Source organism: Monocercomonoides exilis (assembly GCF_001643675.1).
Source record: "Monocercomonoides exilis strain PA203 chromosome Unknown scaffold7-2047599, whole genome shotgun sequence".
NCBI lineage: Eukaryota > Preaxostyla > Oxymonadida > Polymastigidae > Monocercomonoides > Monocercomonoides exilis.
Window position 1 is genome coordinate 1,735,515 of NW_027150552.1, and position 26,389 is coordinate 1,761,903.

General features: G+C 34.0%; 4 protein-coding genes across 4 annotated transcripts; 1 reads left to right on the forward strand and 3 right to left on the reverse strand.

Annotated features, from left to right (window-relative positions):
* Positions 1-1,841: 1,841 nt before the first annotated feature.
* MONOS_4055 (uncharacterized protein) lies at positions 1,842-9,694 on the reverse strand (the record flags this gene model as incomplete). The annotated part of the gene is made up of 2 exons (XM_067874096.1): positions 1,842-8,399; positions 9,053-9,694. 2 exons carry the CDS (start codon positions 9,692-9,694, stop codon positions 1,842-1,844), a joined length of 7,200 nt encoding a protein of 2,399 aa, XP_067733584.1.
* A 1,297-nt stretch (positions 9,695-10,991) lies between these two features.
* MONOS_4054 (putative Uncharacterized transposase-like protein) lies at positions 10,992-11,621 on the reverse strand (the record flags this gene model as incomplete). The annotated part of the gene is made up of 1 exon (XM_067874095.1): positions 10,992-11,621. One exon carries the CDS (start codon positions 11,619-11,621, stop codon positions 10,992-10,994), a length of 630 nt encoding a protein of 209 aa, XP_067733585.1.
* Positions 11,622-15,793: 4,172 nt separating this feature from the next.
* MONOS_17108 (uncharacterized protein) lies at positions 15,794-17,139 on the reverse strand. Its single transcript, XM_067869996.1, has 2 exons — positions 16,869-17,139; positions 15,794-16,806 (listed from the first exon to the last, which is right to left on the reverse strand). Exons 1-2 carry the CDS (start codon positions 17,055-17,057, stop codon positions 16,423-16,425), a joined length of 573 nt encoding a protein of 190 aa, XP_067733586.1. The 5' UTR covers positions 17,058-17,139; the 3' UTR covers positions 15,794-16,422.
* A 4,047-nt stretch (positions 17,140-21,186) lies between these two features.
* MONOS_4053 (villin) lies at positions 21,187-24,613 on the forward strand. The gene is made up of 2 exons (XM_067874094.1): positions 21,187-21,387; positions 21,448-24,613. The coding sequence occupies exons 1-2, from the start codon at positions 21,232-21,234 to the stop codon at positions 23,881-23,883; spliced, it is 2,592 nt and encodes an 863-aa protein (XP_067733587.1). The 5' UTR covers positions 21,187-21,231; the 3' UTR covers positions 23,884-24,613.
* The last annotated feature ends 1,776 nt before the right edge of the window (positions 24,614-26,389 follow it).

Here is a 26,389-nt window from a genome sequence, read left to right on the forward strand (position 1 = left end):
ATCATTGATTGCTGTCTGTCCAACAAACATCATTACATCGATCTCTTTGGATTCTACTTTTTCCTTGAAAAAAAATTGAGTTTTGATGTAAAAGTATTGAAATGCTCTTTTATCTCTTAACAAACATATATTTATCATTTATTCAATTATTGTTCACATCAAATATACAAAACATAATACAATATTCTTTGTCTTATGTGTTTTGTTTCGCACGGTCATTTCAGGGATTTTTCTTGATTTTTAATAATTTTTATATTTCTTTTTTCATGAGAATGTTAGAATGATAGTTATATATTTTGAAGAAAATATTTGTTATAAATTATTTTTTTATTCATTAATTCTATAATTCTGAACAACATTATTTTCGTTTACCCAAAATATATTTTTTTAACATTAATTATTAAAAAAATCAATAAATTGAGGTTTGTAGTTAGATTTTTATAACGAGAAATGTAATATTTTTGCTCCTTATTTTTTCGCCATCTTTTCAGTTCGGAATTATTTGCTGTATTCAGGTTACTGCTGGAATTTCTGCAAGTTGCGTTTTTTCGAGCAAGCCACAAGATTGAAAGGATAACAAGAGTTTTGATATGAAATCATTCAGCAATTTTAAATGGAAATTCACCAATGTATTCCAGAGCACTTAATTATTCAGTGCAATTCACAGAAAGAAAGGAGGAAAAAGAAGAAGCTCACGCTCATGGGATAATGCAACATGTTGTTATAGTATGATCCGGAAGATGAATAAAGAAAAGGCAGAAAGAAAATTTATATGCATAATGTGGATCGACAGAAAAAGGAAAGAGAAAGATGGGCAAAGAAGAGAAAACGAAAGATAATGGAGAATTGTGCGAACACACAGAACGGGAACTTCTCTGAACAGCTGCACATAGATATCACAGTTATTATACACACTATTGTTTAGCTTTTTATGGAAAGGAACGAAGATGAGCATTAAGAAAAAGAGGGAGAGGAAAAAGCATCGAACGAATGCTGAAAGATTGCAGAAGCAGAAGCAGTATATGATGAAGGAAAAGACAAGGATGAACACGAAAAGGAAGAGGAAGAGGAAAGAAAGAGAAAGAGAAAGTTGGGGAAAAAATCTTTGAAAGAAGATTTTAATATTTCTGGCTTTTTTTTACTCAAAATAGAAAGGAGGTCATTAAAAACTGGATTTATTCGTTAACAAGAACTTACAGAAGTGCAAGATTGTATTTTAGTTATTTTTGAACGTGGAATTGGACGAAGGGCCCAGAAAGAAGATGAAGTGAAATAAAATTAGCAGCCCAATGTCCAACAACAAAACATATTTCCAAAAGAAAGGAATTTGAAAACATAACAGAAAAATGAAAAAAGAAATAGATGCGCAATGCAAGCAAAAGCGGATCATACAGGTGGCAACAACTGGTTTGCAGGCTCTTTTTCGTTTGCTCATGTTCGGAATCGCTTTTATTTTTTATTTTTTATTTTTCTATTCCAATTTTTCAAAGACTTCTATTTTATCTGACTTCCATACGTCATTAGAGTCATCTATTTATATGAAATATCATTTGCCTAGCGTTGATAGATGGTAGATTGCCTCTTTAAACCTGCTGTGGAAATTGTGGCCGAATTTTTCTTTGTGCCAAACGCGGATAGGAGAGAGACTACAGAACATTTTTCTGCAAGCCAGAAATACCGCCTTAGCTGTAATTGTTGCAAGAGATGAAAACGCTCCGAATAAAGCGATCGAAAGGTCAATATTTAGCCTTTGAACATCTTTTGCAAAGATAAACCGAAGAAAATGAGCTGGTCATTAACAAAATAATGAGGGCATCGCTTTTTAAGCGGCCTGTACAAGACTAAATCTGAGATTGCAAGACTTGCCATTCTTCTTCACTTGCTGCACTGCTTAAGGCTTGCTGGTTACTGGAAGGGCGGTTATTGTCAGAGGCTATCACTAAGTCAATAGCATCAGACATCGTGAGCACGGCAGTGCCGTCGGGAAAGCGCTGGATGAATTCTCTCTTTAAATTGGCAAGGGAAGGTCGATTGCTTTCTGTGCGCGACAAGCATTCTTTTGCGACGGTTGATAAAGATGAAGCGGCGAAAGCATCGATATAAGGTCTTTCTCCATTGACTATCTTCTGTCCTGCAACCTCTGCCTCATATTCTCCAAATGGGATCTGGAGTGTCAGACACTCCCACAGCATCATCCCAATCGAGAATGCCACCGACTCCTTCGTTGCTTCCCTCTTCTTGTTGATCAGCAGCTCAGGCGCCTTCCACCGCAAACACTCTTTTTTGAAGCTATCTTCATCCTCAAACGCTGATGAGGGCAGAGAGTCATTATCATCATTATCATCACTGGCAGATGTGACAACAGTTGACGATGAAATGGATGACGAGTCTGAATCATCATCTGACAATAAGTCTGAATGCATCACAATACAAATGACCATGTGCTCCGAGAACAACACAATGTGCGGACTGAGATTGGCAAGAGAAGAAAGAGGATTTTTCATCTCGTCAAATGAGTGGAGCGCTCCATTCGCAACCCAGAACAGGATTTGGGCAGCTGTTTGCTCTCTTTCCTTCAAGGAACCAATCGCCATCTCCTTTGTCTTGTTTCTCCCATGAAGCAGCATGAACAGCGAATCTCTCAGATCCACAATCAGCTTCTCGTGAGGCGACGAACAGGCCATTGCATCCACCAAGTTTGACATGGATGAGGTTGTCGGGCACAAATCCTCCCCTCGAACAAAAGTCGAATCTGAATCAGTTGAACATGTTGAGGAAACTGATGGTGACGGAGTTCTTTTTCTTGTTTCTTCCTCTTCTTCTTTCTCATCAACCTTCTCTAATGCCCAATCAGGAATTTTATCTGAATCTCTCCCCAATATATATTCAGTTGATCCACTCTCAGATAATAAATGCTCTGATGACTCTGAATGTTCCATATTCGTATCATATATTCTTTTCTTCATGTTTTCTTCGTTCTTCTTCTTTCCTTCCCTTTCTGCTCTTCTCCATTGTTCCTCAGGCGACATCTCCATCGTCACCATCTCAAATGCCTTCGGATCCTTCTTCACTGAATCATTCACAATCTCTCTCAGATCTTTATTCTCATTCTTTGCCTTTCTCCACCGAACAATGAATATAATTGATACAATTAGAACAATCAGAAACATTATTGCAAATATCACAATCACAATCAATGCCCATGATGATTTTTCTTCTTTTCCACTTTCAACATTTCTTTCATCTCCTTTTGGTGGAGTGATACTCGCATTTTTCAAAATAAATGAGTTTGTCGAAGATGGAGAATTTGAGTTTCCAAACAAAATATGCACGCTCACTTCTATTTCGTCTTCACAACTTTTGATGAGATCATTTCCCACACTCCCTTCAACTTCTCTTTCTGACAAAAATCCATTTGAATCAAAATCATGTTTTTCAATCTCTTTCTCTTCACCTTTCCTCTTCACAATTGAGAATGAGAGATTACAAGGGAGGAGAAGTGATCCTCTGAACACAAGATTCACTTTCTCTTCAGACTTCTCAGATGACACACTCACCACCTTCGGGATGAAAAAGGGAGATGCTCTTTCTCCTGCAATCCCTTCCAATGAACATCCTCCATCTAATACCCACAACGATGAATTATCTTTCACTCCATCACCCCCCTTCAAACTCACAACACTCAATTCTGAAGAGCCTTCACACAATATATTCCTTCTTGCTGATGGATAATTCTGAATTGATGGATTGTTGTTCATGAACTCTCCTTTCTCAATCTCCACGCTTCCACCAAACAATGAAAGCCCTCCTTTCTTCGAGTTGCTGATTGTGGTGTCTTTCATTGTCACATTGCTTGACTTCACATCCACAACTGATCCATTCCAACCACATAATGGATTATGTTCTTTGTCATTTTCTTCTTCATCTTCTTCCAAATCGTTATTCTTCTGATGGCTGACTGGCTCATCCATTGCTTTGCCATCAAACAAACACGAAACAACAGACACATCTGAACTATCTGAAACAGACAACTGGCTTCCTTTGTCAGTTGAAAGCAGACAATAAGAAAATGAGCAGTTGATTAGATTTACATTTGTCTTGCTCCTCTCAATTCTCACAACACTCTTATTGTTATTGTTGTTCTCATTTGATGAAATATTCTCAAAAACTGCAGTTGATATTCTGAGATTTCCCTTTTCTTCATCATCATTTCTTCCATTTCCATTCATGTTCAGCTCTTCCTTGTTCGTTGAGATCAGACAGCCATTGTTCATTGAGATGTTGGAACAGTTCATTTTTTCAATCGAGACAGTTGCATTCGATCCAATTGAAACAACATCAGCAGTCGATGTGAGAGATTCCAGAGTCATTTGGGAAAGCACAATTTCTGATTCATCTGAAAACAAAAACAAGGGTTTTGCAAAAGATAGCCTGCTGAATGATGTCTCACTCATCTTCAGAACTCCTCCCCAAACAGCCATCACATGTGAATCCAGCTCCAACGAAGCATCGGCTGCTGTGAATGTGCACTGAGACACTTCCAAGGATCCATATGATTCGGCGAATACTGCTGAGTGTGCTGCCTCAAACGAAGAGGCAAATGATATCAGGCAGTTGCGAACTGTGCAATCCTCCTCAAACAGAACCACACTCTGGGCATCTCCAGTGAGTGGAATGGTTGTGCTCAGCTGGATTGTTGCCTGCTGCTTTGTTGAAGGCAGGATGGACAACCCATGCACAGTTATTTCTGAGAGGAAGGTGGATGAGGCGTTGATGAAAATGATGTTAACAAGTCCTGGCTGGATGTGGTGAACAGCTGATGAGATGCTCTGGCAGGGGTTTGTTGGCAATCCACACTGGCGAGTGTCTGCCGAATCGAGACACACAAAGATCTGGGGTGCATACAAGAAGGTGATCAAGGGGATCAAGTCCACATCCTGCTCATCGGCATCACTCGCACAGATGGACTTGTTCAACTGGAGAGACTCCTGGGTGAAGTCGAGGGCAAAGAGTGTTTCGTTGATCTGCTGCTCGATCGACTGACAGTTGATGAATATATCCTTCCCCACCAGTGCATCATTCATTGTGAATCGGATCTCTGATATTTTCAGCGGGAGAAAAGATAGTTCATCAGGAGCTGGTGCTGGAGATGAGGGATCCACACAATCAAACATCATTCCGCCTCCCCTTCCATCCACAGTCGAGCACCTGCAGAGTGTGAATGAGCATTGCCTCACCTCCACCGATGACTCTTGGCTCTTCACACACATCATCAGTGCTCCTCCCCTTTCACTCGCCTCACTCACACACCGGCTGAATGTGCACTTCTCAACAACACTCTCCACAGGATCGAACACTCCGAGGCAAAGAATGGTTGCGCTGTCACCAGAGCATGTGTTGTTGGCAAATGAGGACGACTGGATTTGGAGAGAGCAACAAGGCTTATCTGACACTTCGTTATGAGCAGATGAATTCACAGACAGATGAGATGGTGTTCTTTCGAATGACACAAGAGAGCACGAAGATGTCGAGACATTCGAGACTGTCATGTTGGAAATGGCGATTGACTGAGAAGGAAGTGAAACAAGGAGAAATGGGTGAGTGGTTGAGAACGAGGACAATGTGCAATTGTCAATCAATAGACTTCCCTCTGAAACACTCAACAAAGTGAATGAGACAGATTCACTTGAACTTTGAGGTGTGAAAGAGCAGTGCTTCATTTGGAGAAGCGATGAGGAAGTTGAGGATCTGATGAATGTTCTGTGGTGGGCAAATGTTGTTGGGGTGTGGAAGGAGAGAACCTCAAGTGAAAGATGGATTGAAGAATGGATCATCCATTCTTCATTTCCAACAGGATCAACGCCCACACCAATCCCTGACTCATTGTCTTTCCCAATGAATTTCATTGGGATGTGTTCTGATTCAACAGAAGATGAAAGGGAAAGGGATGAGGTGAGTGAAGAAATATGAGACACTGAGATGGACAATCCATCTTCATCATCAGAAGCACTTCCATGGAGTGGAGTGAATTTGAGGGAGATGAGATGGGAGATAGATCTGCATGGAGCAACAGCATATCCACATCCACTGAAGTCTCCTCCTTCCTCCCCATCGACAAACCCATTCCCACTGAAGTTGCTCCACAGATACAACACAAGCGGAATCACAAATCCAACCCCTGTGCTGCTTCTCTCCCACCCACACAGCTCCTCCATCGATGACTTCTCCTTCTCACTCATCTCCCAGCAGAAATGCGCTGAATCTACAACCTCATCCAGAGAGCTCCCATTCACAAACACATTCTTCCCTTTCCAGGCACAACACCCCATAAACCTCATATCCAGGAGAACAAATTGAGTTGCCTCATCCTCCAATGACAGAAATATTCCTCCTCCCAAACCATCTTCTTTTCCTTCTTCTCTCTTTCCTGCACAGCACCCTTCAAACTTCGATGATCCATTCACGACCATTTCATCATTGCCTCTCAGACACACATGCAATCCTCCCCCTTTTGCTCTGTTCCCCTTTGCCCAGCATCCATTCAATGTGCAGTTGTCAATTATCAGTTGCTTCTTTTCTAGCACATGTATTCTTGGCTCATCTTCAATATAAAGACAAGCTCCATCTCCATTCTCTTTTGTGATTCCCTCAAAAACACACTCAACGCAATTGACAACAAAACTGCTCCCCTTCCCTTCAATCAACGAATGTGATGAAAACACCATTGCTCCTTTTGTCTCAAACATTTCCATCTTCAACTCCCCTCCAACTACACTCACAAAGTAGAATCCAATCTCACTCCCCGACTCAAATGTTGAATTCATTGATGAGCAGTTTGAAAGAGTGAGAGAGGAAGTGGAAGTGGAGAGTGTAATGAAAGAGTGGGCATCTGAGAGAGAAGAAGGAAGGGAGAAACAGATATTATATATTGAGCACTCGGTGGGGACACTCACCAGCCATTGATTGGAGAGCTCTGCTTGTGGTGCATGCACATCAACAACCATCCCCTTTTGCTCACATGAGATGTTCCAAGCTGGTCCATCCATCGTCATCTCCTCATCCAGTTCATATCCCTCTCCAACAACAATCTGCCTTTGTGATGAGCCAAATCTGATCTGAGCAGCATGCATTATCGTCTGACATGGGAAATTGTTGAATCCACAAAAATTCGAATCAAAAACCCAGTTCCCATCAGTTCCTCCAACATGTGCTGGAGGTTGGAATGATTCCAAAAATACATTCAAAGGAAATGAACCCATTTCACTCAGACTTCTATCAAAGCCCATCAACTCTTCATATCCCAGTCCATTCAGCGAAACATGAATCTTTTCCAAATTGATTGTCTCGCCATTCATATTGCGTCCATTCACATAGATATCTCTCCCTCCCTCTCTTGCCTCACAATCCACAAAACTCACTGATGAAATCACAAAGTCTTCTGCCTCATCTTCCAGCCAAAGAAACAATCCTCCTCCACACTTGCTGCATGAACACGAGTCGAGTGTGGTTAGAAACGAGGAGGATCCCATTCTGAATGTGCTGGTGGACGATGTCATGTCAATCCTGATCCCTCCTCCACTCCCACTCCTGCACTCACAGTTCACGATTGTCGTGTTCCACAGACAAAATGACTCTCCCTCACTGATTGTCTTTGACACCACTGCTCCATCTCCTTCTGTTTTGATCACATGTGAAAAGTTGGAATTGGCAACAAAACATTCATCACTGTTTGGAAGTGGAGAAGATGAAGACAGCAACAACAATGAAGCAGAAGAGGTTTCTTGAAAGAGACTGGCTTTGGACAATATGTTCTCGACAATGCAATCAGTCATTCGAAAGTTGGCTAAATTCACCTCAAACAAACTGTTCAAATATTCTTTTGAGGGATGACCTTCCTGATTCAATGGGGTGCTGATGACAAGCTCTTGAAGAAATAATTGAGAATTTGAGGAGCTCAGTCGGAACAATCTTGAACTTTCATGAGAGTCAAACACAATGCTCAAAGAAGACAGTTTGCATATCCCGTCATCCACATTCAGAAACACTTTGTCTGCTCCAACACGAACTGGACTCAGTTGAGTCAGATCCTTTCCTCTCCCTTGAATAGAAATTCTCTTTCCTTCCACAACAAAACCATTTAATTCAATCATCTCATAAGTTCCCTCAATCAGCATGACTCTGCTTTTTGTTAAGGTGTCTTCCAATGTGAATTTCAAGGAGCTGCAACCATCCTCAACAGTCAACCCACAGAGCGCATTGTTGTTTCCTCCATCTGGAATGACATATCTCACAAGAAATCCATTTGGCAACCAATCATTCTTTGGACCTAATGAGGAGCTCACACATCTGCTCTCTCCACTTGTCAATGAATAACATTCCACAAATGGTCTTTCTTTTATCTTTACATCAGTATCATAAAAATACGCATCGGATGCCTGTGAGGCAGAATTATTGAAGAAGAAACAATAGAAACAAAACTTTGTATTCAATTCAAGAGGACTAACATTAATCCACATTCCTCCTCCATTTGAATTCTTTGCAGAACAATTTTGAAAGATGCATTCACTCATAATGAAAAAAGTTGGAAGATAAGTCCTAATGAGTAATGCGCCTCCATAATCATTATTTGATGTGTCATTTTCACATGTGATATTCAATAAAAGAATTGGCGATCCATTTTCGAGAGAATTCAAATTGCATTCAGTTGAGATGGAAGGACTTTCTTCATTCAAGAAAATACAACCTCCAAATGCGTTTGTGAATCCGTTTTTCACTATCGTATGAACAATATCATAACATTGTGATTTATCGATACAGATTGAACCTCCATGAGTTCCTGCAATATTGTTATTTCTTTTTCCAAAGCAATAATCGAATGAACAGTTCCCTATTCTTGTGCTTAAAGAATCAAAAACGCAAATTGCTCCTCCCCATCTACCACAGGAACAATTCTGAAATTAAAAAAAAAAAAGAAAAGAGAAAAAGACAACAAAAAAATATTTAAATTCAATAACTTTTATATTTTGTGATTGATTTAAAAAACAAATCAAACCTTAAAAATGCAGCTCTTAACACTCAGTGTTGATGAAGGACCGTTGAAAAAAATGGCCCCTCCACTTGTGTGAAATCCTATATCGATTGCAGAATTATCTGTTGCGTGTTGATTGACAAATTCAGTATTTAGAAAGCTCCAATCCTCTTTGACCTCCACTCTTGAACTTGAATTCATTGTTCTGGCACAATGCATCACACTTGTGTTGAAAGCATGCAATGCATGATTGCTGTATCCAATTCCTCCATAAAACACATTTTCACTTCCACATAATTCACATCCAGAAATGATAAATGCTCCATTTCCTTTCTGAAGCTCTGTTGTTTCTGAACAAAATGGATCCTTCTTTTGAGTGGAAGAAATGTTTGAGAAGAAACATTTGGTGATGGATAAAGAAGATGAAGGCGAGGACTCAATAATCGGAGTATTTTCAAATACAAGATTGGATAATGTTGAGGATGATAATGTGATTGCTTCAAAATCATTCCCAATCCATTTCTTGCTGGCTGAATGCTCAGAAACCACTAACTGTGGCATTCGATTGACTTGACATTTTGTGTTCAAAGATATGTTGTTGAAGAATGTTCTTCCATGAGCAATTCTGAACAGACCACTTGCCTTCTCATCATTGCACAATATCATGCACCCGAATACTGCAACATTGGATAAAGTTCCAGCAACAACATTTGTTACTCCTCTTATTTGAAACTGTAACTTTGAAAATATTGTGGATGAATTCATCGATGAAAATGAAGTTCTCAAACAAGAAAACTCCAATATTCCATCATCTCGAAAATTAGTGGATCGATCTTCACTGTAGCCATTTTGTGAATTTTTCAATTTTGGATTGGATAATGAATATTCATCGTTTTTGGAGAATCCGAAAAGGGATGATTCATCATTCGTATTTCGCAAAGAATTGTATTCAAAAGCATTAACATTCAAGTTAAAACTCAGAGTTGAAATCAGATGAATGATTAACAGCATGCAGGAATAAATTTTTATTTTTCCTGCAACTTTAATTTTCTAAAATTTGGGTGTTGTTGATCATCCAAAAATTATAATGGTTTTGAAAAATGAAACTTTTATTTGCATGATTATTGCCAACTTTTGATTTGAAGATAACAACAAAACATGTTGACCTTGACGTACTCATGGATAGGTATTCATTTTTATTAAAGGAAAAAAATCTTCTTAATCTTTACAGCTTCCTTTTCAATTGCAATTGTTCATATGGTACAGAATTCTTGCATTTATGAAAAAATCAATGATTTGTTCCAAACTTTTTCTGCTATTGTATTATTATAATTCTGACATTTTCATTCAAAACAAAATATAATAATATTAAAAAGTCGAGAAAATATTTTGGAAGTGCTGTGTGGAATAAAATTTATAAAACAAAAAATACGTCCCATTTAGAAAATCAATATATTTTAATTTATATATTTGTTTTGGAGTGTTTTTATTTATCGAAAAAACTCTATTTATATTTTTACATTTTTTTTTTTTTTTTTTTTTTTTTTTTTTTTTGGGTGTGTGTGTGTGTGTGTTTCAATCAGGAAAATAATCATCCTTTGTTGGAGCTGTCAAGGAGTAAAGTTCATTCAAAGTTAATGAATGTTTTATTGAAGAGAAAAATGACCGCAAAGATGATGATGACAAAGATGATGAGCCAGTTTTTGTTGAAGAAAATGTTGACATCATCGTAGTCTCAATGGATGTCGGAGATGGAGAGGAGCATTTTGAGGTATATGGGTATGATATGGGAGTTTTCATTTTGGGTTTGAACAACTTTTTTATGAATCAACGACATAATTAATGATTGTGTTGTGCATTGTTGAGCGTCGGAAATGTTTTTTCGAAAAAAATAAAAAGAATAAAAAAAAGAAATTTGCAAAAAATAGAGGTACATAGTCAGAGGTTTTTTCCTCCTATGAAGCTAATCCTGACGATTCTTCGTCACCGATTCTTCATGAAAAATATCATCAATGCCAGGAATGTCAGTATCTTCGTCTTCTGTGTCAGGTTCTGGTTCAGGCGCTTGGGGTTCCACAGGTTTGTAATATGAAATGTGCATCAAAATATCAGAAAATTCATAATCTTTCGATGATTTCACCATTTGCATAGCCAAATGATCAGGAATCAGTGATTTCCTTACTCCATGAAGGGGAAAAGACTTTCTGAGAGTGCCCCAAAATCCCTCAATTGTATTGGTGCAGGCTCCACTTTCAGGATCCACAAAATGTCGTTTGTGACACACCGTTTTGTGTGTGTAATTGTGAAGATTCAAAGTGGAATAGGAATTCCACTCGTCAGACATGATTGTAGTTCCCGGGCGAATTCTTTCCAGTATGATTGGAAGCAAAGTTTCTATACGACGATTGGGCGCAATCATCACGAATCTTGGTCCAGCTCCTCCACCTTCCAATCTCTCTTCCCCACCAAAAATCCAAATCTGTTCTTTTCTCCTTCCTCTCTTGAATTTTCTCCTTCTCCGGACAGCCTCATCAATCTCTACTGTCTTTCCTTCCCCTCCTATTTGGACTTGGCTCTCATTCCACACATTCATGTACACAACTTTAACAACACTCCCCCAAAATCCAATTGTCTTTCTGTTTATTCCTATAAATCTTGAAATATGCTTTATGGAAATTCCCTCCTAATACAATAAAGGAATCCTCATTGTTTTCCCCAATCCAGTTTTATTTTGTGAAAAGAATGTTCCATCGAAAACTGATTTTTTGAAATACATTTGGAACAGTACCAATATTTATAGAACTTCTCCCTCTTCAGAACCTTCATAAATCTTTGGCACTTGAGACACTGCATAATTCTCCCACCAAAAATGTTCATGAAAAACCACCTCCATTTTGCATCTTCATCGTGGAATAGATAGTCAAGCTCATTCGTTTTTGTAATATCAAAAATGTGCTCAGCCATATAAAAAAAAATAATAATTTGATTTCCCAAAATTATGTGAAAATGACCTTATTTCATCAATTACTATTGTATCTGAAAACGAGTTTCCGACAACTGTCATGCATGTTTTTTATCATAATAATAGTTAACAAGATGTTCAAATGAAGTTTTTCACTCTTTTGAAAACTCCCATATAATACACTTATTCCCATTTTGAATATGAATCTTAATAAAAAACAGTTGTTTTGATTTAATGATCTTTATAAGTGCATTTTTGTTTTAATATCAATCAAAAAGAGATAAATTAATTAATAATCTGATAGATTTTTTTTTTATTTTTGATTAAAAAAATTGCATCACAAAAAATAAGAAATTTAAATATTCGTGTTTCCACAAACAATTGGAAAAAAAACTTTTGTGTTAAACAAGTTTTAAACATTGCTTCAACATATGGGGCAAAGAACGAATTTTCAAAATTTTGTTGTACTAGACACAAAAAATATTGTTTAACCTATTAATATTCACCAAATGGGTGATTATTTTCGATATCAAATTTTTTCTTTCAAATATTCAGGTTCAAAATTTTCCCTTGAATATCACTGAATGAGCACCGAAAAATGAAAAGGCTTATTGAATCCATTTTAATCTTTGATTCAGTAAAAACACTTGATGTTCAAAACAATTATCATGCTTTTTTTCTTTTGAAATAAAAATTTCTTTCGAAAAACTTTCAATCTTTTAAAATTCATCACCCTGAAAAAATATATGATTTCAAAAATAATCACCCAAATATTATTCAAAATCAAAAAACTTTCAACCAAAGTCGAAAAACTTTCAAACGAAATCAAAAATTTTCATTCGAAGTCGGAAAACTTTCATTCAAAGTCGAAAGTTTTCATTCGAAATCGAAAAAGTTTCATTCAAAGTCGAAAATTATTATTCAAAGTCGAAAAAGTTGCAAACGAAATCGAAAATTTTTCAATCGAAATCGAAAAACTTTCAAGCAAAGTCGAAAGTTCGAAAAACTTCAAATTTTCAAAAAGTTGACAAAAATCAAATAAAATCAAAAACCATTTTTATTGTTGACATATCGATGATATTTGTAATTATAATGATTTTTCATCTTTTTTCCGTCATATTTTTATTCTTCATTTTGTCCGATTGCAAATTTAAAAAAACATGAGATGAATTTTCACATATTTTTGTCTCATTTCAATTGAAAGCACACTTTTTCGCAGAAAATTCACCAAAGAAAATTTTTGTTTTCATAACCAATTTTGAAAAGAATGATGAATACAGTGTTGGCTCTCTTATTTCGTGTTTTCTCATTATCAAAAAAACTCATTTCATATTGAATGAAACAGATAATAAAAGTTTTGATTAGAATTTTATTTTTGAGTTTATTTTGATTTGAAATCATCAAAATTTGTTGAAAACAACAACACAAACGTTGCTGATAAAAAAACATAAACAGATAATTGATATTTTTCTTCTATTGATCTCTCTTTATTAAACGTTTATTTTATAGAAAATTTTCGATTTCGTTTGAAACTTTTTCAACTTTGAATGAAAGTTTTCCGACTTTGAATTTTTTTTTGTGTATCTTTTCAAAATAGATTTTCGTATTTGAAAACAAGTATCACTGATGTCATTACATAATGTGTGGTGATCTCGCATGTATTTCATAAAATGAACCGTTTTGTTGATTATTTTTGTTCACAAAAAGGTTATCGGAAGTGCAAATTTTTTATTAGAAAAATCCTGAAGTGCGATATTATTTTCCGTTTATTTAGTTTTTTGGGCTGAAATCTGAAGATAATGAATTTTGATTTTTAAAAAAAAATATTAAATATATAGGGTAGTCCTTTTTATTTTGTATAAAGATTTTCAAATGGGTTAATAAAAAATGAATTATAAAAAATTATTATGATATAACAGAGTTTTGCACTTTGATTGGAATGGACACTAAACAAATTTATGAAAAACTTCAACTTGCTTGCAGTTTGAAGTTTCAAGATATCCGAACAATCCGTTCATCAAATGTCAAAATTCCACGAAAGGAAGAAATCGACAAGGCATCATAACCGTGGAAAATTATGTTATGAAGATATAATTAAAATGATTCAACACGCTGTTGATGACAACCCACATATAAGCTGTCGAACTTTGGCGGAGTAATTTCACATTGGGAAAATAACAGTTTCAAAAAATTTCACACGAGAAATTTCATTATTAATCTGACAAAATCAGATGGGTTCCATATTCGCTAATTGAAGATCAAAAAAAAAAAAAAAAAAAAAAAAAAAAAAAAAAAAAAAAAAAAAAAAAAAAAAAAAAATGCGTGTGCAAATTAGCTTCCAGTTGCTAGAAAATTTGGTCAATATACAGAAAAGGAATTTCAAAGGATTAATCACTGGAGAAGAATCGTTTTTCTTCAAAAGATATAATTCGGATTACGAATGGAGAAAAGATAAATCTGAAACATTAACTGTTGCGATTTTCACGTTTTCAGATTAGGAAAACATGTTCATTATATTTAATTCGGTTCATGGGTTGTTTTTTCTCAACATTCTTCCAGAAAAAACAAAAATGAATGATGAATATTTTGTGAATTCTGTTATAAACCATACATGCCAGATACGTGACGAGAAGTCTTTTGTTTCACCAACGGATTTGTTCATTCATTTTTATAACGCTCGTCCTCACATAACTTCAGTTTCAAAGTATTTTGCAGAAGAAAATCATTAAATATTCTTTCGCATCCGCCAAATTCACCTGATATTGCACCATGTAATTTTTCTCTATTCGGATTCACAAAGCAAGCTTTGAAGGGAAAAAGAATTTCTAATTCAGATAAATTGGAAAAAGAAATTAATGAATTCTTCAATCTTTATAGTTCGAAATGATTATTCGAGTTTTAAATAGTTGGATAAAGCGATTTCAGTTTATCACAACACATAATGGAGATTATTTTTATGAATAATTATTCTTTTAAACATCAATTTTTATTCCGTTTTTAATTTTTTAAACAAAATATTTATGACCACACAATATGTGGCTGATCCTTTTTGAAATCACACTTTTGTTAGAGTTTCGATAAATATTTTTATCTTTATGGGATTTTTGATAAAAATTTGTTTTTGCGATAGCAACATCATAAACAACGTGTATTATCAGTTTTGTTCAATTAATCAAAATCCCATTGAGATTAAAATTTTGATCAAAAATAGAACGAAAGTATGATTTCAAAAAGAATCAGCCATGTATTTTTTTCTGAACAAACTTGAATGTTTTTAAATTTCAAAATGATATGTGTGATAGATTTTTCACGAACAAAAAAAGATAAAAATAAAAGAAAGAAAAGAAAAAGAAAAGAATCAAAAAAGAAAAGAAACAGTTGCCACAAGAATTAAAAACCGATCATCATTCTCTTTTGACATTTCCATGATCATGTGAATAATTGAACCATTTATTCATGCTTGCGCACTCCAGTAACATGACGTGTTGTTGATCGTTTATTCTGAAGATTTATGGTGATCTGTTCTTTCATTATTTTTGGGAAAATACATGCGATTTGGGACGAAAATTTAAGCTTTATGTATTTTGTTCCTCACCGTTCTTTCAAAGATTTTTTTGGATTTTTTATATTTCTATGTTTAATACTGCAAAATGATGTCAGAATTGAAATAATACGATTGTAGAAAATTTTTGGAACAAATCATTGAATTTTTCATAAATGGGACGTAATTTTTTGCTTTATGAATTTTGTTCCATTTTCCTCTTTCAAATATTTTTCTCAAATTTTGGATTTTTCTGTTATTATTTGCATAGTTTCGTTTGATTTATAATGAAATGAATGTATGAAAAGTTTGGAACAAATCTCAGTTTTTATCATAATTGCAAAAATTTTGTCCCAAATGCAAGAATTCTGTCCCATTTTTGATGTGCATCTTATGAATTTCAAAATAACTTCTCAAAATTTTGATAAAGTAAAAATAAAATAAATCATTCAAAATATTACAAAAAAACCTCAAAAATTTTTGTGTTCCAAAAATGACGCTTTGTACCTATTAAATACGAAAAAAAAATTCCTCTACGCGAGAAGGCTTCACAAAGTTCATTGTTTTATCTCTGAACGACATTTTGCAAAAACTGATAACTGAATCTTCATAACCTTCCTCCTCGAGTCTTCCAAATGTCATCCTTTTTGTTTCCAATTTTTCTTTTGTTAGCCAAATTGAATTATCTTCCTTCCAAACTTTCTTCCCTTTAAACGTCGCTGATAGATCTAAAAAGAAGATCATGCAACGTCTGAGCGTCCTGCTTTCATATGTCGATTGGAAAACTTCTATCAAAAAGTAATCAAGCAAACCGCTCTTAAGAATCTCATCAACATATTTAGAGTTTCCTATAATCATATCTGAAAATAGTCGAATCCACATATTGCGTGTTCAAACGTGGTTGGTCTTAGATGCTTCACAAAGCTTAACAATTGCAGTCATCAAGTTAAGATTTTTCCCTTCAACGAAAATTCTGCAATTATAAATATATCTATCAAGTGCTTTGTTCCATCCTTCTAAAATTTTCAGTTCATCTGTTTCTTTTTCCTTCTTCTTCCAATTCACACATTCTGTAAGTTCTTCCAGTTCTCTTGTTGCTTCTTCCACAAAATGAAGTTCATTCACAATCACGTCTTTCAGCTCTCTTTCAGTTACAGCTCTGTTTAACAGGAACAGCCAAGCAGATTGATACGCAAGTTGAGTAAGTTTGCGGTGCATTTGGTGGTATTGGATAATTCCTTTTATCTCATCCAGATATTGTTCTTTTCCAAAAGTCTATAAATAGAAATGGTCGAAAAATATATCATAAAATCGCATAAAAAATATATAATTCAAACTACATGGTAATCAATAAAGCTAATTACTTCTAAACTCATTTCCACCTGTTTCTTGAATTCATCACTTTCTTTTTTTCTTGAAGCAATTTCCAGAAGATAACTAAAAATTTTTGAAAGATATTCAATTGGAATATCTGAATGTAAATCATAAAGTATTATATAGCAACGGCAAAGTTGGATGATCATCATTTCATTCTTTCCTTCTTTTTTCTTCGTTTCATCAATAACAGTTTCCTCAATTTTTAAACGCAACGACGAAACAAAAAATTTGTCTTCCACGGCACCTGTCCGCAAATTGCAGTTGCCTATATGGTTTATCAATAAAATGGCATTTTCCCACGTTATTTTATTATCTTCAATCATTGAGGTAATGGTTTCAAAAAATTCGCCAGATAAAACTAATTCCTGTTCATTTCTATTCATTTTATCTAGCAATTCATTCAATGCATCAATTTTTCCCCTTTGCTCAGAATCCAAGTGATCCCCTAAATGAGAAAACATATCTTCAAAAAGGAACAAGAAACGTAACAAAATAAAAAGTGAAAAATATCAAGGGGGAAAAATGTCAGTGAGATTATCAAATATTTGTTAACCCGAAAACATGTCAGTTGTGGATTCCTGATGTACATCGTAAATTATCCTTGAATCATCCATATTCTTTTTTTTTTTGAAATATGTTTGCATAAGATAATTTTAAATTTGAATATTTGGAAAAAAAAGATAAAAATACCGCAACAACCTTCTGCATACTTGATAAATAATTTTAAGAATTTGAATAAGCTCAAAAAGTGATCAATAATAATGTTGATCATAATATAATATAAATATTTTATAAAATGAAATGGAACAAAATATTTGCATTAGACCTCATTTTGAATTATTATCTCATTTCTAAAAAGTTTGAAAAAAATATAAAAAGAAAAATAAATTTTCAAAAAAATCTCGAAAAATTGAAAAAGATTGAATCATTCACGATATAAAAAATGTTGGTATTCAATCACAAAAATTTCATTTAAATTAATGGAACTGATCAGATCATTCTTTTAGAAATATTTTTTTTCATGGAACAATCAACATTGCAAAACATTCTTTGTCATGTTGAAAAAAGAATTGCACTTCCAACACATATTGAAACAGTTTCTACATCAGAGAAAAAATCATTGATTGAAATATCGTTAGAATTGATTAAGGATCCTTTGAATGGATTTTTTCGTCTTACTGGATTTTCAAAAAATGAATTTGATATTCTTCTTCAACTTCTCGATCAAGAAATTACTCCGCGTCGAGGAAGAAAAAAATATATCAACAATTTCGAAGACCAACTATTTATTTTATTGAATTTTCTTCATCTCGATTCTACAAAAATGACAAGTTATGTTACAAAACCATATTACAATTCTCATTCCGCAGTGATCCATTTATTACATGACATTTGTTGCTCGGTAAAACAACCACTTTTGGACTTGCTGTTATCTTTTAGAAATGATCGTGTGAGAGAAATTCAGGATGTGGGATTAATTGTAGATTGCACTATTCTACCAATTAACCGACCAAGTGGAAAAATAGAAGACGGAATGAAGTTTTTCAGTGGAAAGCACCATTCATATTGTGTTAAAGTGGAAGTGGGAGTAAATCCCAAACTTGGAATTGCCAGTACTATCAGCGATATTTTTCCTGGAAGCACACATGATTATGTTGTGTTTCAACATCATTATCCAACATTTGAAAACAAATTGGGAAAAGCAAAACTGTTGGCAGACTCAGCTTGCATTGGAGCAAAAACATGGCTAGGTGCATACATTACGAAACCGTGTGGAACGCCGGAGTTATCCAAGCACAGGGTAATCATTGAGCGTTTTTTCGGAAGGTTAAAGACGGTCTTTGCTGTATTTCGACAGCATTGGCCATTAAGCATTGAAGTAGTTGGAGATTTTTTTATTGTTGCTGTTTGTTTAACAAATTTTCATATTTTACAGAATCCTTTAACAGCCTCAGATTTAGAAGCCAATAATATTTTTTTTGCTGAATTACAAATGGAATATTCACGAAAGCAGAAAGCAAAGAAAGAAGCAAATCAGAAGTATTTGGAGAAACAAAGAAATAGATTGAATTCATCATCATCGATAACATCATGTACTTCATTATTTCTTAATGACGATTTAGGTTTGTTTTTATTTTTTGACCCATATTGATGTTTAATTCTTTGAAAAAACAACATTTTCATCAACAATATACCATTATTAATTTATTTCAGAAGTTCTAATGGAAAGCTGTAACCCATACTCAAGTGCAACTACAAGTGAAAAAGATCAAGAAAAGAAAAAAAAGATGAAGGTTTGTGAACAAAAAGAAAGAAATAGAGAAGAAAATGAAGATCAAAGAAAAATTGAAAATGAAGACCGCGATCACGAAACCATAGACTACTCATCTTCATGGCATCTTCCCTTCCAATGGAAATCTGTATGTCTTCATAGAGTTTCATCGCCAACTAATTTTCCAATCACATTTTGCTCATCTCAATCTTCTTCAACACAACCTTCTTCTACTCAATTAACAGCAACACAACCTTCTTCTACTCAATTAACATCAGAATCTTCTTCAACTCAATTGTCTTCAACTTCACAATTGCATTCAAATTTGGAGTCTTCATCAATACACTCGCAACTTCCTTCTCTACCTCTGCAAAACTTGTATTTTCCTTCAAATCTCACTCTTCCTTCATCTTTATGCACATTTCCTCCTCAAAATTGTAACTTACAATCATCTTTGAATTCCACAGCTTCTTCTGGTTCAATTTCCACTCAAAGCAAAACTTCTTCATCTTAAAATAAAAAATCATTTATTTGAAAAAGAAATCAGAAAAAAGTAAATTGTTTTGATATTTTTGAATAGCAGATTAAGATTTAAAGAGAGTTTAATTATTATTTTTTATTCCTTTTGTTTTTGACACTATTATTTCCAAGTTGTTCTTTAGATATTGTTTGTTTCGCACGTCACTCACAAATAAAACAAAAGCTGTTGCTAAAATTCTTTAAACATTCTTTTTTTTTTATTTATCTTTATATTTTGTGTGATTGAAATGAAAAACATTTCTAATTAACAAAACTTTGACAACATAAAAAGGATTTCCAAAATTATGTTAAAAATAAGACAAAAAAAGTTATTTGGTGAAATTTGATATGAGAGGAAAATAAAAAAAGAAAAACAGATATAATTCATGTTAATGAAACATTTTAATATTCCATCCTCACCTTGCTTTTGAACAATTTAAAAAAGTTTCAAGAATCGAATCAAACAAACAGAAACAATAAAATACAAAAAGAAACATTTTAATATTGAACAAACAAACCTTTTATTTCATTTTTTTATAGTTTTATTTTGTTTGCAATCATTAATTCCTCAATTAAAAAAATAGCGATCACCAAAGCTTTGATCATAAAAATGCATTTAACGGCTGAAAAAAGAAAAGTATATTTCAAAAAAGATTGAGTCATTCGCGAAAAGAAAAATACATTCACATAAGAATAAACAATTCGCAAAAGAAAAACACATTCGAGTATAGGTCTATTTATGAAAAATGCAACTATTTGTTCCAAACTTATTTATCATCGAACTGAAATAAGTCTAACATTCCCATGCATAAATATGAAGAAATTAAAAAAAAATATTGAGAAATACGTTAGATAAAATATCGTGGAACAAAATTCATTAAGCAAGAAATTTCGTCCCAAATGAACAATTCAATCTGTTGCGAAATGGAGTGTTAAGAAAAAATCAAAAAATAATTATTAACAAATAAATCCGAAATAAAATATATGCAATTTGAATGTTAATGTATTTTTCCATTGAATATGTTTATTTATTCCAAAGACCGCTGTTCATTAAACATTCAAATATAATCCAAATGTTCGAGTGATATAATTATATTTTTGTATCCATTATAAATGTTTGAATATGTGAAATAAAAAAGAGAAACAAAAACTGGAGCATAACAAATTCTTTTGAAAGATATTCATAAAATATTTAGTTGGAAATTTTTGAGAAATAAAGCTTTATAAAATATCATCTGTTTATATGAATTAATTCTTAACTTTGAATAAAGTGACAAAAGTTATGTAGTGTCAATTTTTCAAATCAGAAAACATATAAATATTGAAATGCAACTGTTATTCAATGATATCATGAAAATCAAATGGATTGAATGAACATAAAATTCATAATATAATTTTTTATAAACGGTTATCACACCTTCACAATACATGATAGGTTTTTAAAAACATTCCCATATTTCACTTATTTTCTTTTTTTTGAACCATTATATACTATCAATCAAAAATCCGAAAAGTACTTGATCAAAATTCTTATGGCATCACCTTTGCACGTTACAAGCGCTGTTTTTGCAAATGCAGGTAGCAAACCTGGATTAGAAATTTGGCGTATAGAAAACATGGAGGCAGTTCCTTGGGATGTGGAACGTTATGGGCAATTTTATGATGGAGACAGTTACATTGTTTTGCAGGTATTTTAAATTTATTTTATTCTGTTATTCAAAAATAGTTTTATGATTTTGTTATTTTAGACACGTGAATTGAGAAGTGGAAAGTTGGGTTACGATATTTTTTATTGGTTAGGACTGAAATCTTCTCAGGATGAAACAGGCACAGCCGCATATAAAACGGTCGAATTGGGTGATTCATTGAATGGCTCTGCACCTCATCATAGGGAAGTGCAAGGACACGAGTCGGAACAATTTTTGTCTCTTTTCAGAGATGGATTTCAAATCATTGAAGGAGGCATTGATAGCGGATTCCGCCATGTGGAGCGCGATGGAATTGAACTGAGATTATTCCACGTGAAAGGAAAAAGAAACGTTAGAGTTTCGCGTGTTGATTTGAAAGCATCGTCAATGAACCATGGAGATGTATTTATTCTTGACTGTGGGAAAACATTATTTGTTTGGCTTGGTAATGGATGCGACAAAGCCGAAAAGGCAAAAGGTTTAGAGGTCGCCCAGAAGATTAGAAATGAAGAGAAGAAAGGAGACGCAACCATCGAAGTTTTGGATGATGGAGGAAATGACAAAGAAGAGATCGCAAAACCATTTTGGGATGCATTGGAGGGCTCTCCAAGCGAAGTTTTGAGCGCCGAAGAAGGTGGAAGCGACGCTGAATTCGAGAAGAATGCTACACAAGCAACAAAGCTTTATTGCATTGAAAATGATACACTCTCTCTTGTTGCTAGTTATCCAATAAAACGATCTATGCTTGAAACAGAAAAGATATATGTGATCAACACGTTTGATTCTGTGTTTGTGTGGGTTGGAAAGAAAGCTGCTGTACAAGCGAAAAAAGAGGCAATGATGAAAGTCCAAAATCATCTTAACGAGCTTGAGAAGCCAATGACTGTTGCAATCACTAGGGTTGTAGAAGGAGCAGAAATGCCATTATTCAAGGACAATTTTGCTCAATGGGACCCTCCACGCATGTTGGATCCTTCTCGTCAAGGTTATTCCGTTGGCAAAGTATCATCTGGCCTGAAGCAAGAGAAAGTTGTTTTGTCCGCTGAAAGAGCACAAAAGCTTCATGAGCCAACAATTAAAATGGACGAAGGATCAAAGCACGTCCGCGTTGGAAGAATTAACAACTTCCAGCTGGAAGACATTCCCGAAGATCGACATGGTGTATTCTTTGCTGGTGATTCATATGTTGTTGTGCTCCAATACAAACTTAACAGGGTTGACAGAGCTGTTGTATTTATGTGGCAAGGAAGAGATTCATCTACAGATGAAAAAGGAGCAAGTGCGTTTATCACAAAGGAAATTAGCGCTGATCTTCCAAAGCCTCAGCAAATTCGTATCACTCAAGGTCATGAAACTCCAGATTTTCTGGCTTTATTCAATGGAACATTTGTGGTGAGAGAAGGAGGTGTTCCAGCCGGATGGAACGCAGTTCAATCTAAGGTTGCAGCAGAAGGAGGAGTTATGGAGACTGAAGAGCAGGCGAGCGAAGTAGCACTGTTTCATGTGAAGGGATATTCAATCCATGACACGCGAGCATATCAGGAACCCACCGACTGCGGAAACTTGAATAGCGGAGATACATTCGTGTTGTTGACTCCAGCAAAGGAATATGTGTGGTACGGACGCAATTCAAATGAAGGAGAGAGACAATGCGGGAAAAACATTGCAATGAAGCTGAAAGGAGAAAGAGAAGTGGTTGAAATGGAAGAAGGAAACGAGCCCGAGGAGTTCTTTGCTGCTCTTGGCGGAAAGAAGGAATATGTTCAACAAGAGGAGGAAGAAGAAGAATTGCCAGAGCCACGTCTTTTCCACTGCTCCGATGCTATCGGTGTATTTCGTGCTGAGGAATTGTTCAACTTCTCGCAAGACGATCTTAATGGCGACGATGTGATGATTTTGGATGCATACGATACTATCTGGGTGTGGATCGGACATGGATGCAACAAGAACGAGATTGAGCAGTCAATGATTGTCGCAAAGGAGTATCTCGAAAGCAAGCCTGATGGAAGAGATACAAATATTCCAATTGTGCAAGTTAACGAGTTCGAAGAATCTCCTGCTTTCACCCAGCACTTCCCTGGATGGACCCAGAAAGAAGCTTCAACATTTGTCGATCCTTACCAAGCACGTCTGGAACGCTTGAAAGCTGAGAAAGAAGGAAAAGCACCTGTTGGACAAGGAGTGCTGAAACTTCCTCAACTTCGCTCAGTTGGTAACCGTATTAACACTGGAGCCTCGTCTTCTTCCGTTCCTTCATCTGCCCCACCGCCAAAGCCTGCCCCGAGTGTTCCTTCATCGACTGCCTCGCCAAAGCCTGCCTCAAGTGGCCCAGTTGAAATTCCAGATCCTTCATCTGTTGGTGATGATCCCACAAAGAGAGAAGCCAAACTCAGTGACGAAGAGTTTATGAACGTGTTCAAAATGACAAAGGCTGAGTTTTATGCTTTGCCAAAATGGAAGCAAACAAACAAAAAGAAGGAGACCGGATACTTCTAAAACGAACTAGCCTTTGATTGCCCTCGTATTAATACATGTTCATCAACAATTTTCTGCTTGTTCTGTTTCTTTTATTTATCTAATTCTTGGTATTTGTTGAGTTTTATTTTTTTGCATTTATCCGATGCTTTTTTTGATGAACGTAATTGTATCAAAATGTTTGACATTGTTGCGACAGTTCCAATGTTTATTGTGATTGAGTTGTTTAAAAATAGAATTATTAATTGATTCCATTTTATTCACATGAATTAACAGTTTAAATTTTTTATGTATAGAAAACATTACGACACCATTCCGTTTTCCTTTATTTATATTTAAAAATTGTTAAATGCTTTAAAACGAGAAATGAGAAGCATACGTTAATAGGATTAAGAATGAAATTCACTCAAAAATGAATTTCGCATCACATTACTCTTAAAGAATATGACGCATGTTTTTTGTCTTTCTGAAAAATGTTTTGGATTTGTTTTCGTTTGAGAATCAGTTTTCATTCAAATATCAGAAATTAATCTTTGGGGGGAAAAAAATTCAATCAACCATTGAAGTTAAAAAAATCAACAAACAACGAATAACTTATTATTGAAAATGAATAATGTCAAATAATAAATTAATTTTTGAAGAATAATTTTCTTATTCAAATACTTAAATATCTGTGAATATAAAAGATCATTCTTTATTTAACTTTAAAAATTATTTCTTTTCATTTTGATGGTTTTAATAAACAAATTTTTGAAGTTTTATTCATTTTTGTCTTCAAAATAAAACGAACATTTTCATAATTATGTGAAAGGTAATTTTTAATGAAATATTTTTTCCCTATCGAAATATTCAATTTTAAAATATATATTTCATAACTTTTAATGGACATTTAAAAGAAATGATATTATCTACAAAGAATAAAATATTAATCCATCACAAACATTTGCTTTTATAACGTTTGTAAACCAAAAAATTTGAAAATATTAATATTATTTTTATTGACAAAAGAAATTGAAATAATTTGCATTTCGAAAAAAATATTGATTTCAACAATAATCACCCAATTAATGTTTGAAATTCTATTAAAGGGTGATTGGTTTTGTAATTATTTCATTTTTTGGGAGTGTTGATGATTGAAAGGTTTTTCATCTTTTGTTTAAAAATTCGTATTCAAATGTTGAATGAGTCTCTTTTGCAACAAAAGATAAAAGTTTCATTTGAAAGAAAGATAAGGGTATCTGAAACTGAAGTTGTGACCTTTTTTGATGTTGATAGCAAATATTCGAACTTTAATTTTTGAAAGATTTAACTTATAATTTTAAAAATCACACAAATTTTGAGGGAAAAAAAATTAAATAAAAACAAAAAAATAACTGAAATTGTTGAGTGGCAGTGAATGAAAATGAAGTGAAGATATAAATATACAAGAGCTCTATTGTTTGATATGCGATAAATGGTGGATAAGTTGGAGATTTTTATTAAAAAATGGGTGATTCTTTTTGAAAAGTCGCAAATGTTTAATTTTCGAATAAATCAAAAATTTCATATCTCGATCAAATTTCGGTTCCCACTCATGCAACTTCTCCAAAGTGGAGGATATAATTTAACAATCCTATTTAACACATTCATGAAAAGTTGCATAAGTGGGAACCGAAATTTGATCAAGATATGAAATTTTTAATTTATTCGAAAATAAAACATTTGCGACTTTTCAAAAAGAATAACCCATGTTTTCATAAATAATCACCCATATGAAAATTTTAATAATTTGCCACGATCCAATGTCTGAGATATTTGAAAGGGGAAAATATCTATAAATTGCATTAATCCTTTTCAGCACACGTTCTTTCCATTTGAAACAAATTATCAAATCGAAATATTTGATTGAAAAAATATGTTTTCAAAAATGATCACACAATTGCTGTCTATTAATTTTATTTATAAAATGTTTTTTTGATACAGTTTGTGTAAAAAATACCGGACAAGATCGATATCTCAATAACAGCAAGAAGAAAATTTCTCTAAAATTTCCACAAAATATATCTCATCAATTCAAACTCACGTGACATACAAGACTTTCATGGCAGCTTCGCTTGAGCTCAGAAAAATTATTTTCAAAATCTATGAGTAGTGGGATTTTGAGTCTCTCCGAGATTTTGAAAATAATTTTCTCTGAGTACAAATGAAGCTATTTAGAAAGTCTTGTATGTCAAGTGAGTTTGTATCGATGAGATATATTTTGTGGAAATTTTACAGAATTTTTCTTCTTGCTGTTATTGAGATATCGATCTTGTCCGGTATTTTTTACACAAACTGTACATTTAATTGGTGATGGAAGTGAAGAACAATTTTACGTCACCTAGGGTTTGTTTGAAATACAGCAACAACACAAACAAATACAAAAACAAAAACAAAAAAAAAAAAAAAAAAAAAAAAAAAAATTCTACAACATCAGAAAATGAATAGAAAACTTGTTTCAAATTAAACTCTTTGAGATTCTGAACTTTTTGAAATGATATACCCATTC